This window comes from Mastigoproctus giganteus, chromosome 9, assembly GCF_048544385.1.
Source record: "Mastigoproctus giganteus isolate SK-2022 chromosome 9, ASM4854438v1, whole genome shotgun sequence".
Taxonomy (NCBI): domain Eukaryota; kingdom Metazoa; phylum Arthropoda; class Arachnida; order Uropygi; family Thelyphonidae; genus Mastigoproctus; species Mastigoproctus giganteus.
The window spans coordinates 12,250,498-12,263,611 of NC_143583.1; the positions used below are offsets into that span (position 1 = coordinate 12,250,498).

A 13,114-nucleotide genomic window follows, 5' to 3' on the forward strand; every position below is an offset into this window, starting at 1 on the left:
CATCCCATAAATTTTTCTTCTCTGCCACGAGTCTCAATCGTTTATCTGACATCCATTTAGGCCTAAACTTTGAACAGTATTTCTTAGTTGGAATGAAAAGCCTAGTAGTCTCCAAAATTAAGTCCCTTAAGTCAATTTAGAATTCAACATTGGTAACATCATCAGTTGATCCCACTGTATAGAATTTAAAAACTGTCTGAGACCCCTGTAGTCACCTTTATGAAAGCAATAGCCCTTCCCTTTAGCCTTGATGGTAGTTACTTCTTTAAGTAATTCCCATATCAGTACGTTGTGATCACTGTCACCCAGTGGTTCCTTTATCTGCAAATTCTTAATGCATGAATAATCACTGCTGATAATCACATTAAGAGTATTACTCCCTCTGGTTGCCTTGCTAGTGTGCGAGTGACCAATCCACAAGTTCCAGTCGATACGTGGATAGTTAAAATCACCCATTATAAGACATTCTAATTTAATGGCCCACTATTTCTCTGCACAATTGCTCATTATACTCATCAAATTTATTAGGCCTATAACACACGCCTACTCTCATTTTGATCTCCCAATGCTTATGTCATACCAAACATACTCAACATTGCATTGTCCACCAACATCAATTGGATGCTGGTAGTGTCTGGGTAGAATTGCAGACACTTTCACATTCAACCATTGAATCCTATATATCAATGACATTATATCAGATTCTTATATATCAGTGACATTATGTCACTGATATATAGGAACCATTCAGAGTAATACACTCTGAATGGTTCCTATGTAATGGTTCTATAGTAACAATAAAGAAGTCATTATTCCAGATTTGTGATATAATGTTCTGTTTAATATGGCTGCTGTGTAGCCAGGGTGGCCTGTTCACTATTTACTTGCTGACCCAGAAAATCCTGTGCAAAACTTACACGGGCTGTTTTTATAATAGTGATTTTTTTAAATTTTTTATTTTTTCAAATTTTACAGTACACTCTACCTTAGGTACTTGTGGACCTAATGGTACTTGAGACCTAATGGTCATATGCAATGTAACTTTAAACTCAAATCTTTATGACAATTTTTGTAAATTAGCATTAGCATTAGCATTAGTAGAGGCATTTGATGCAAGAAAGCAAGCTTATGCAGCATCAGCCAAAAAAATTAAAGTAAAATAAATAAATAAAAAATAACCACTTCCACTTCACCCCTCTGTTCGTTCGAAATACCCGTCCAGCCGAGCCTTAAACTTATTTAGGCTATCAACTTCCACGACAAGGGATGGAAGTCTGTTCCACCTACCAACCACCCGCTGGCTAAAGGAAAATTTCCACACGTCCATCCTACATCTGTCTTTCCTCAATTTGAATTTATGCCCTCTCAGGTGATTATTCTGAGCAAGAGGAAGAATCCCATCAGCATTGAGCATACTCAAACCATTCAAGGCTTTGTACACCTCTATCAGATCACCTCGCTGGTGTCTAGTCTCCGGACACTGTAATTCGCAAAACTTAAGCCTTTCTTCGTAAGAGTACCCCTTTGTTCCATTCACTAATCTTGTTGCCCTTCTCTGTACTCGTTCCAGCAGCTCTACATCCTTCTTGAAATGAGGTCTCCAGGCCTGTATACAGTACTCTAGGTGTGGCCTGACCATCGCCTTATACAAGGGAATAATCACCTCCTTATCCCTGCTGGAAAAATTCCTATATATCATTGACAATACACCATGAGCTACTCTTGCAGCCCGTCTGCACTGTTCAGAGAACTTCATATCTGCCTGCACAACCACCCCCAGGTCCCTTTCATTCTCTACCACTGTCAGTGTAGTACCACAGAGTTGATACGTTGCTCTGGGGTTGCTGTTTCCCATATGTAGTACTTTACATTTGTCAATGTTAAACTTCATTTTCCACCTCTCAGCCCATCTGCTCAACCTTTCCAGATCCTGTTGCAGCAGCATAGTGTCAGTAGTGTTCTTGACAACCCTGCCAACCTTCGTATCGTCCAAACTTGGACATTAAGCTTGATATACCATCATCAATATCATTTATAAATACAGAAAACAATAAAGGACCCAACACTGAACCCTGAGGGACTCCACTAATAACATTAGTCCACGATGAGCAGTGTCCATTGATTACCACTCTCTGTCTTCTCCCCCTCAACCACCCCTTTATCCATAGCAGCAATTTGCCTCCAATGCCACACTGCTCCAATTTGTGCAGCAGTCTTCCATGTGCAACAGTATCAAAAGCCTTTCTAAGATCCAAGTATATAATATCAAAGTTATTCCCTGCAGAAGTTAAGCTCACAGGTCTATAATTACTTGTGTCAGCCTTTGATCCTCCTTTGTGAATTGGGGTCACATTTGCACATTTCCAGTCTATGGGTACCTCCCTTGAGTCCAAGGAAGCTCTCATAATTATGGCTAAGGGTTTGCTTACTTCCTTTGCTGCCTCCTTTAATATTCTTCCTCTTGCTCAGAATAATCACCTGAGAGGGCATAAATTCAAATTGAGGAAAGACAGATGTAGGATAGATGTGCGGAAATTTGCCTTTAGCCAGCGGGTGGTTGGTAGGTGGAACAGACTTCCATCCCTCGTCGTGGAAGTTGATAGCCTAAATAAGTTTAAGGCTCGGCTGGACAGGTATTTCAAACGAACAGAGGGGTGAAGTGGAAGTGGTTATTTTTTATTTATTTATTTTACTTTAATTTTTTTGGCTGATGCTGCATAAGCTTGCTTTCTTGCATCAAATGCCTCTACTAATGCTAATGCCTCTTGTGGTCTTCCGCCATAAGGATGTCAGAAGGATTTTGACGAATCTTGATGCTAAGAAAGCTTCAGATCCTGATGGTATTTTTCCACTTGTTCTCAAAGTCTGCACTCCTGAACTTTTGTTTTTTGCTGCCTTTTTTCACTTTCTTATTCCAAAGGTGTTTTTCCTTTTACTTGGAAATTTACATTTATCTAGCCAGTTCCTAAAAAGGGTGAAAAATCCCTCCCATCCAATTATTGTCCCATTGCAATTACTTCTACTGTTTCTAAAGTAATGGAGAAATCAATTAACCACGAACTCTTAAACTATCTAGAAACCTTCCGTTCGATCAACGGTTATCCAGGTTATGGATTCCATTGGTGATATTCTGGCTTATGTTGTTACCCATTTATGGACAAATTCAATGGAAAACTTCAGTGAAACACAAGCTCTTGACAGCTCAAAGGCCTTCTAAACAAGCTTCCATCTTATGGTTTGCCAACTGTTTTTTTTAATTGGTTATCCAGTTTTCTCTCTGACCGCTCACTGAGGATGATGGTAGATGGCTCTCTGTCTTCTAACTTCTCCACTAATTCTTTCCCTCACTCTTTTCCTCTTGTATAATAATGACCTTCGTCCTTTGACCAAAAATCCTATCCATAGTTTTGCTGATGATCACACATTGCATTCCACTTTCCAGTTTGAGAAACCTTGCCTTGCTCAATCAGCTTCAACTTCTCGAATATCATCTGCCAATTCCTTAAATGCCAATCTCCAGATAATTATCCAGTGGGGCAAGACAGCTTAGTTGATTTCAATCCTTCTAAAACTCAGTCCTGTCTTATATCTCGCAAAAAGGATTCTCCTACTGCTATGCTTTTCTTTGGTGAGTGACACTCCGATTTCTAGGCAAGATGATATCTCTCTTTTGGGGATTACCCTGACTTCTAATCTCTCTTGGCACAAGCACATTACAAATATTGTTTCCTCTGCATCTAAAAAACTTGGTTTTCTCTTTCGCTCTCGGCATTACTTTTCTTCCAAACAGCTGCTCACTCTGTATAAATCGCAAATCCACCCTACCATGGAATATTGTTCCCACATTTGGGGAAGTGCCCCTAAAACCTCTCTTAGGCTTCTAAATTCCATTCAGAAGAGCGCAGTTAGGTTAATTAATGACTCATCTCTAACTGAGTCTCTCCACTCTCTCTCACAGACATACTATTTCTGCTGCATGCCTTTTCTACAGATATTTCCATGGGGACTGTTCTTCTGAATTGGCTTCTATAATTCCTACTCTCTCTCTCTTTCAAAACAGTCTGAACACATGCTGCCACCAGCTAACATCCATTTACTATACAAATTCAAACTTACAGAACCAACTTTTAATCTTCCTTGTTTATTCATTCAACTGCCGTTTTCTGGAACAACCCTCTTTCATATGTATTTCCTGAAAATTACAGTCTACAGAAATTCAAGTTTAATGTCAACAAATATCTTCTTTTGTCTTCTCAATGTCCAGTTCATAAACAATACTAAGTAGTAGATTCTATACCTCTCGTGTTTGGGGTTTTTCATTAAAAAAATAAGTAAATATAAAGTGTCAAATATCTTTCCAGCTACTGTATTTAAGCAGCATATCTACAAATTACTATTTTTATTCCTTTAGGTACGTTACCACAAGGAACAGCAAATACACCTGCCCATGATTCAACAGCCACAGCTTCCAGCTCAAATTCAAATAGTTCCTCATCATCACAGAATAATCTTAAGACAGAAAAAAGGTGCTGATTTAGCTTTCTTTAGTTTTTTTTTTTTTTTTTTCTTTTGGAGTGGGATTTATAAAATCTTGATTATATGAAATGTTTTTCTCATGAGATTTAAAAATATATTTAAATTCTTAATAATACATTACCAATTCAATAAAATTAAAGGATTATTTTGACTTCTAATTTTATGCAGGCAACAACCTTCTGATTGATATTTAAACGTTATGATCGGATGGAACAGACTTTGAAATCCTAAAATCAATGAGATGTACTACTTTTAAGTAGGTAGCATCATTTAAAGACGATTCTGCTGCTTCTTTAAAATACAAGACCCCACTGCAACATCTTCTTTTGGGACCAGTCCATCATTGATTAGTGGATGCTTTCAAATAGTGAATCTCTGAAATTTGCAGAATAATGAAATATTTCTATGTGAGCTGATATTCAGTGTAATAATTAAATATCAGTTTATTGGTAAGATAAATATTATGTAACAACACACTCCAAACATACCAATCCTTATGAACTGGTATGTTTGGAAAGCCTTTATATTACCAATAAAAAAAACATTACAAAAAAACATTACACAGGAAAAGCATGCAACCATGAATAATTATCTTAAAAAATTCCCCAAGTTTAACAGTTTACATAATTTTACAAAATCATTTAAACTGCAACAAATTCAATATTCAGCAACGAGAATACTCAAGGAAAATGGAGATAACTAAAATTATCAGCAGATATATAAATAAAGAGAAAACGAAATATTGGTGATTTTGTCCTCGTATTTTTTGGCATGCAAAAATAAATTTTGCATTATGCTTTTGATCCACGGTCAATCTTTTCTCAAAACGATTTGCCAATCTACATTAAAAATAGAAGCAGGGTACCATTTTTTGAAATAGTACTGTGTTCTTTACTAATCATAAAGAACACTATAAAACACTGAGGACTAGTAAGTTCATACTAAACCATATAAAATCTCATCAGATATTATGCAAAACTTCAAAGACATATTAAGCCAATCAAATTAGAGTGAAAGCTTGCTAGAGAGACAACTTTGCATAGAGTGCAAAGTAGAGGCATGTGATGCAAGAAAGCAAGCTTATACAGCAACAATCAAAAAAAAAAAAAAAAAAACACCCTACCCATTTTGCCCATCCATCCATTCATTCCAAATATTTGTCTAGTTCTGCCTTGAATTTATTTAAGCTATCAACATCCACAATGTCAGATGAAAGTTTGTTCCAGCAATCCCACTGGCTGAAGGCAAATTTCCACGCATCTATTTAACAACTGTATTTCCTCAATTTCAGTTTATGCCACCTCAGGTTTGTAATCTGAGCAAGAGGAAAAATCTTATCAGCATTGAGCCTGCTCAATCCATTCAAGGCCTTATACACCTCAGTCAGATCACCTCCAGGTGCCTAGTCTGCAGACGCTGCAATTTGCAGAATTTAAGCCTCTCTTTGTTCCCCCTCATTTGTTATGTTTGTTATTTGGTTTTTAGGAGCATTAGCAACTAAGGCCATATTGCTCTGGGATATGCAGTGGTCATTCCCTGACCTTTCTGCATCCTCCATATTTGGTGGTGACGGGCTTGAACCCCGGTCTAATCAAGAAGCATGTGCTACGCACTGCTGCTCCTTCCCACCTGGCTACGGAGGCACCTATTGTTCCCCCCCTCACCAAGTCTTGTAGCCCATCTCTGAACTATGAAGGATGTAGAGTTCTAACAACTCTACATCCTTCCTAAAATGAGGCTTCCAGACTTGTACGCAGTACTCAAGGTGTGGCCTGAGCATTGCTTTATACAAGGGAATAATCACCTTCTTATCCTGCTCACATAATTCCTGTATATCATTGACAAAACCCCACTACCTACTCTGGCAGCCTGTCTACACTGCTCAGAAAACTTCATATAGGTGTGCCCAATTACACCCCAGATCTCTTTCATTCTCCACTACTATGAGTGTAACACCACCCAGTTGGAACATTTCTCTGGGGTTACTGTTATCCATATGCAGTATTTTGCATTTGTCAATGTTAAACTTCAGTTGCACTTCAAATAGTTCTCAGCCCATCTGCCCAACTTTTCCAGATCCTATTGCAGCAGCATACTGTCATTACTGTTGTTAGCAAATCATCTGCAAACTTTGACATTAAGCTTTATGTATCTTCATCAATATCATTGATAAATAGACAAAACAACAATGGGCCCAACACCAAACCTTGGGGGACACCACTAATAACATTAGTCCACGAAGAGCTGTGACCATTGATTACCACTCTGTCTTCTCCCACTCAACCATCCTTTTATTCATTGTAGCAACTTGCCCCAAATGCCACTTCTCCAATTTGTACAGTATCAAAAGCTTTCCTGGAATCCGAGTATATGATATCAAAATTATTTTTTGCATCCAGCTCCTTTGTGACCATGTCATAGTATCCAGTCAATTTGGTCAGGCAAGGCTTCCCCTTAACAAACCTATGCCATGTCTTAATTATTATTACAGCCTTGTCTAGATCAGTGTTTCCCAAACTGTGTTCCACGGAACACTAGTGTTCCTTGAAAAATGGTAATTAAAAATTAAAGAAATAAAATAAAATAAATGAAGTTTGCATATTTGTAGCATACACTACTTTTGTATCATTATAATTTTTAACTTTTTTTTTTTTTCCGATTATTAATATACTGGCATAAACTAAAAATCATATAGACTGTGGAACACTTTATTTTGGTGGGCTTTTGCATAAATAAGTATGCGTAGAGGTAATGACATCTACGTAAAGTAGCAATGTAGTGATCTAATATGTTATTCTTATGCGATTTAGCCTGAGCATACAGGTTGAAGGAGAGGGAGAAGCAAACTGATATCATAACTAAACTCACTTCCTTGATAAATTTTTTTTGATAATTATCAGTATTTCGAAATATTTATTAAAATAAATGACCGTGGATTTGTGGTTGAAAAAAGAACTTTAAAACGAGAAGCAAGTACTTCTAGTATTGCAACTGTGGTTGATGAAAATGAACACAATATTGTCAGACTTCAAAGTGAGGATGAACATAAACTTGTGTTCCGTAAATATATTGTGAGATGAAAAGTTTTCCGTAAATAAAAAGTTTAGGAAATGCTGGTCTACATGATCCTGCAAACCTTCTGTAACCAGTGACTCCATTATTTTTCCTGTAACAGAAGTCAAACTAACAGATCTGAAATTACTCGTATCACCCCGGGTGCCAAGCGAATTCGAGGTCAAGTGATTTTTCTGCGATATATAGAGTGCTCATCAAAAGCGATTAAAGTTTTTTCTAATTCCGTACGTTTCTATTAGCAGCTTTATTTCTATATCGTTCTACACTTAAAAGCCACAAGTTAGAACAGAGAAAGGAAACTCACCTTTCTTTATTTATCCATATATTTCTATTTCCACTAACCAACTAACACTTTAACCACTTGGCCTCCTAGCGGCACTGCTCCTGCCTCCCCGTGGCGGGGCCGGAAATCTTGGCAAGTAAGTCCACTTGCCAAGGGCTAAAAGGAGCAAACATGGCAAACACAGACCATCAGGATATTGAGAACGAAAATCCAAAGGGACAAAAGACTGATCAGATGGAGCAACCTTGCCCATCTTTCTTAATCATCCACTCTCTTACTAGTCAGCCCATTAATAAATTGTCTCCGTTTGTCATACAAAAACATCTGGAGGGTATTGCAGGATCTCCCAAGACGGTGAAGAGACTGCAATCAGGAGACTTACTAGTAGAAACCACCAACCGCAGACATTCCAAGAAGCTGTTACAACTTACAAGCTTTGCTGGCATTCCAGTTAAAATATCTCCACACACAACCCTAAATTCATCTAAGGGTGTGATATCCAGTTGGGACTTATTGAACGTCACCGAGGAAGAAATAACCCAAGAGCTGCAGGGACAACACGTAATTGAAGCAAGACGAATAATGGTTAAAAAAGATAATGAACTTACACCTACAAGAAATATTATTCTTACCTTCAATACACCCAACTTACCCTCCTCTGTAAAAGCAGGTTATTTACTTTGCCGCATCCGCCCTTACATTCCAAACCCTTTAAGATGTTACAAATGCCAAAAGTATGGCCACTCACAAGCTGTATGCAGAGAAGTTCCTGTCTGCCTAAATTGTGGATCTGCAGATCACAAAGTAACTGTACAGCTACAAAAATGACCTGCCCAAATTGCAAAGGTGACCATCCTGCATATTCCAAGACATGTGAAAAGTGGAAAACAGAGAAAAAAATAGTAAAATACAATATTGAGAACAAAGTAAGTTACCCAGAAGCGAGAAAATTAGTTGCTCCTACTATAACCAAAAATATGACCTATGCCAATGCTGTAAAAAAAATATCAGACAGTCTCCACTCAAACTGATGTAACAGTTCCCACTAACAAATCAATTTCTGATTGGGCTAGAAATGTTCTTTCTAAGCAACAATCCAAGTTCTCTGACCAGGCAAACAATACTCCTCTGACAATACCAGGGGCATCTCCTATTCCAGTCATAGATACTATATCCCATAGTTCAAATGCAAATGTAGTAGGAAGATCCCCTTCTAGAAATCCATGCAGAAGAAGAAATGGACGCAGGTCGGCCAGTTTTCTCCAAAAAAGATAAAACTAAATTAGAATGTCATAAGCCAGTAACCTTCAAAAAACAGTCAGATACATCTCCATCAATTAAACACAAATAATGCCTTGTATTTTACAATGGAATTGCAGAGGCTTTCGTTGCAACACAGATAATATCCGTGATCTAATTAACCGATATTCTCCAGTTGCCCTTTGTCTTCAGGAAACTTACCTAACCTCGCAAATTTCTCCTTCAATAAAGAACTATTGTCTTTATCGAAGAGATCGTAACACAGCAAATGCTGCCCATGGTGGTGTAGCAATCCTGATAAATTCAAAGATCCCAACTAAACATATTCCACTTCAAACTGAAATAGAAGCTGTTGCTGTTCATATAACCTTCCATATTTCAATAACAGTTGTCTCAATATACCTACCACCAAACCATACTTACTGTTTAAAAGATCTTGAAGATCTCTTCATACAGATACCTCCACTTCTCTGTATATTAGGGGATTTTAATAGGCACCACCCCTTATGGGGCGATCCTAAACTAGACACACGTGGTCGACTCATTGAAAGCTTTCTAGAGTCACAAAACCTCACCTTACTCAATACTGGTGCGCACACTCACAACTCCCAACTGGACACACCTCAGCAATAGATCTCTCAATTTGTTCTCCAATACTCTTTCCAACCATAGAGTGGTACGATTTAAATGATCCAATGGGCCACCTTCCAATCATATGCAATGTTTTAATATCACAGACTCCTTCAAACAAGCTCTGCAGGAAATGGAAATTTGTTTGCGCAAACTGGGCAAAATTTTGATCATCAATCTCTCTTGACAAGGAAAAAATCCAGCTTCAGAATATTGATAATGTAACAGATTACATCACATCACATCTCCTAAAAGTGGCCAAGGACACAATACCATTATCAAATCCCCCTGATCGCAAGCATTATAATTACTGGTGGAATGACAAGTGCACAAAAGCAAAGAAAGCAAAAATCAAAGCCTGGAATTTATTTCGGCGATGTCCAACCACAACCAATCTCATTAATTATAAGAAGCTAAGAGCAAAAGCACGATTTGTACAAAGGCAAGCCAAGAAAGAATCCTGGACCCGTTTTGCATCGACCTTTAACAGAAACACTGATCCGAAAACTATATGGAAAAAAATTAGACAGTTATCTGGTAAGTTTCCTACTATACCTTCTCCAATCCTCTCCTGGAAAGGGCAAGATCTATCCAGTTCCTTAGATATTGCCAATGCTTTGGGCAATAGTTTTGCTGAAATATCAGCGGCATCAGCATATTCTACATCATTCCAACGAATTAAAAACACTAGAGAAAAGCATGCCATAAAATTTCAAACTGCCCGTACTCTTCCATATAACAAACCTCTGAATACTCTGAACTTCTGCATGCCATTAGAACAGCCCACAATGGTGCTGCCAGGCCAGATGGGATTTATTATGTCATGCTTCAACATCTCGATGACAAAGCTTTATGCCTGCTTCTGGTTTTTTACAATCGTATATTTTTAGAAAATGTTTTTCCAACTTCTTGGCATCACTCTACTGTTTTGGTATTCCAAAAACCTGGGAAAGATCCAACTAATCCCTATAGCTATAGACCGATCTCTCTCTCAAGCTGCCTGAGCAAAATCCTTGAAAAAATTGTCCACAGAAGACTCGTATGGATCATTGAGTCACAACATCTAATGAGCCATAGCCAATATGGCTTTCGTAAAAATAGGTTATGCTTAGATCTTATGGTCAAGGCTGAATTCGCCATTCGAAATGCCTTTGTTAAACGTGAACATCTTGTAATGGTTTCAATAGATATGGAGAAGGCTTTTGACACTACCTGGCGGCATGGCATAATTAGTGATCTTTACTCTCTTGGTCTGCGAGGCAACCTTCCTATATTTGTTCAGAACTTCCTACATACTAGATTGTTTCAAGTTCGTACCAACATGCCCTCTCCAAAACGTTTATACAGGAAGAAGGAGTGCCACTTTGTTTGCTCTTAGAATAGATTCCATCACCAATCAACTTTCAAATACAGTTGAGACCTACCTTTATGCAGATGATCTTTCCATCTCCTGCCATTCCCAAAACATGAGGTCTATTGAACGGCAGCTCCAGATATCACTTAATAAAATACAACAGTGGGCCAGCCTCAATGGCTATCGACTCTCACAGCAGAAAACAGTTGCCATCCATTTTTGTAGACAGCACAAACTTCATCCGGATCCTGAACTTCAAATTTATAATGTCTCCATCCCGGTCACTAATAGCATCAGATTTCTAGGATTAACACTTGATAATAAGTTAAATTTTATAGACCACATTAAAAATGTACGTACTTCCTGTCTAAAAAAGTTAAATATACTCAGAGCTTTATCCTCCCAAACATGGGGCGCAGATCGTACATCTCTGCTTCGGCTATATCGGGCATTAATCAGATCCCGTCTTGATTATGGAGCTCCTCTATGATTCAGCCAGATTGAGTGCATTGCGCTGGCTTGATCCAATTCAACACAGTGCCTTGAGACTTTCACTCGGTGCTTTCAGAACATCACCAGCACATAGTCTCTACATTGATGCCCATGAACCCCCACTAACTTTACGTAGGAAAACACTGTTATTGAAGTATGCTGTCAAGATACAAAGCTGTGCCGTGCATCCGACTCAGTCATACCTGTTCAATCCACCATTAGAAAACCTTTTCAGAAATAAACCAAGCATAGTAAAGCCAGCTGGTCTTCGCCTTCTTGAACTGATGCAAATTTGGAATGTTTCCATCCTTTCCGTACAACAGGTAACAACTTGTACTCAACCACCATGGGTTCCACCTCCTATACTGACCTGTGACACTTACCTCTCTCTCTCAATGGGGAAAGAACATTTTACAAACATCAAATATCAAACAACTTCAGGAAGCTCACACTCAAAGATACTTTGACTTTTCTCCAATTTATACAGACGGCTCTAAATCTAATTCAAACGTTGGAGCGGCTGCAGTGTTTCCAAATAGCGTTATTTCAGCATCCTTGCCATCTGAATTCAGTATCTTCTCAGCTGAATTATATGCAATCAAACTAGCTTTACAGAATCTCTCTCTCTTCTGACTTTAAAATCTGTTATTTACACTGATTCCCTCAGCTCAATCTTGGCTTTATGTAACCCCTTAGATAAAGTACACCCTGTTCTAGACGAAATAAAAAGCATATTACTATAAATTGAATTCAACTGGTCACCTTCTGCTGGATTCCAGCTCATTCTGGCATTTTGGGCAATGAACTGGCTGATAAAGCTGCAAAAAATCTAACTAGTTTCGACTTAACTGATATCCCTGTTCCGCCATCAGACTATGCATTAACCATTCAGGCTGCATGCCTATCAAAATCGAGAGCAATATGGCACTCTCAAATTAATAATAAACTCTTTCAATTTAAACAAGATCCAAAAATTTGGTGCTCCAGTGTCTGCACATCAAGACGAGTAGAGGTAGTCCTTTTAAGGGTAAGAATAGGCCATACTTATCTGACCCACCTTTATTTACTCACAGGGAACGACCCGCCACAGTGTCCACTTTGTAATATAAATCTGAGTATTAAACACATTCTCATTGACTGCCCTTACTATGAACAAGACAGAACTTCAACCCTGCTATCACCGGTTAATCTTCATAGACCAATAACTTTAGAGAATCCCATTGGAGATGACGCAGATATTTCCGAATTTTTCAACTTCTTAAAGCAAACTGGACTTTTTAATCAATTCTGAATTTATGAAACTTTTTCATCTTTTTTTATAATAAATGAATAGGCGCATTATAGCCAAAGTAGCTTATGCGCCATCAAACCCCCATATCAACAACAACAAAAATCGTGTCACCTTTTGATCCCCCTTTGTGAATTGGAGATACATTTGTGCATCTCCAGTCCATGGGTTTCCCTTAGTCCAAGGATGCTCTCAT

The 13,114-nt window shown here is 38.2% G+C and overlaps 1 protein-coding gene across 1 annotated transcript in view; it reads left to right on the forward strand.

Moving 5' to 3' along the window:
- Positions 1-13,114, forward strand: part of Cbl (E3 ubiquitin-protein ligase CBL) — a 455,909-nt gene that overhangs the window by 424,675 nt on the left and 18,120 nt on the right. Inside the window, exon 11 of the mRNA XM_090382106.1 lies at positions 4,412-4,526. Within this exon, the coding sequence (XP_090238232.1) occupies positions 4,412-4,526 (115 nt within the window). The remainder of the gene's footprint in view (positions 1-4,411; positions 4,527-13,114) is intronic.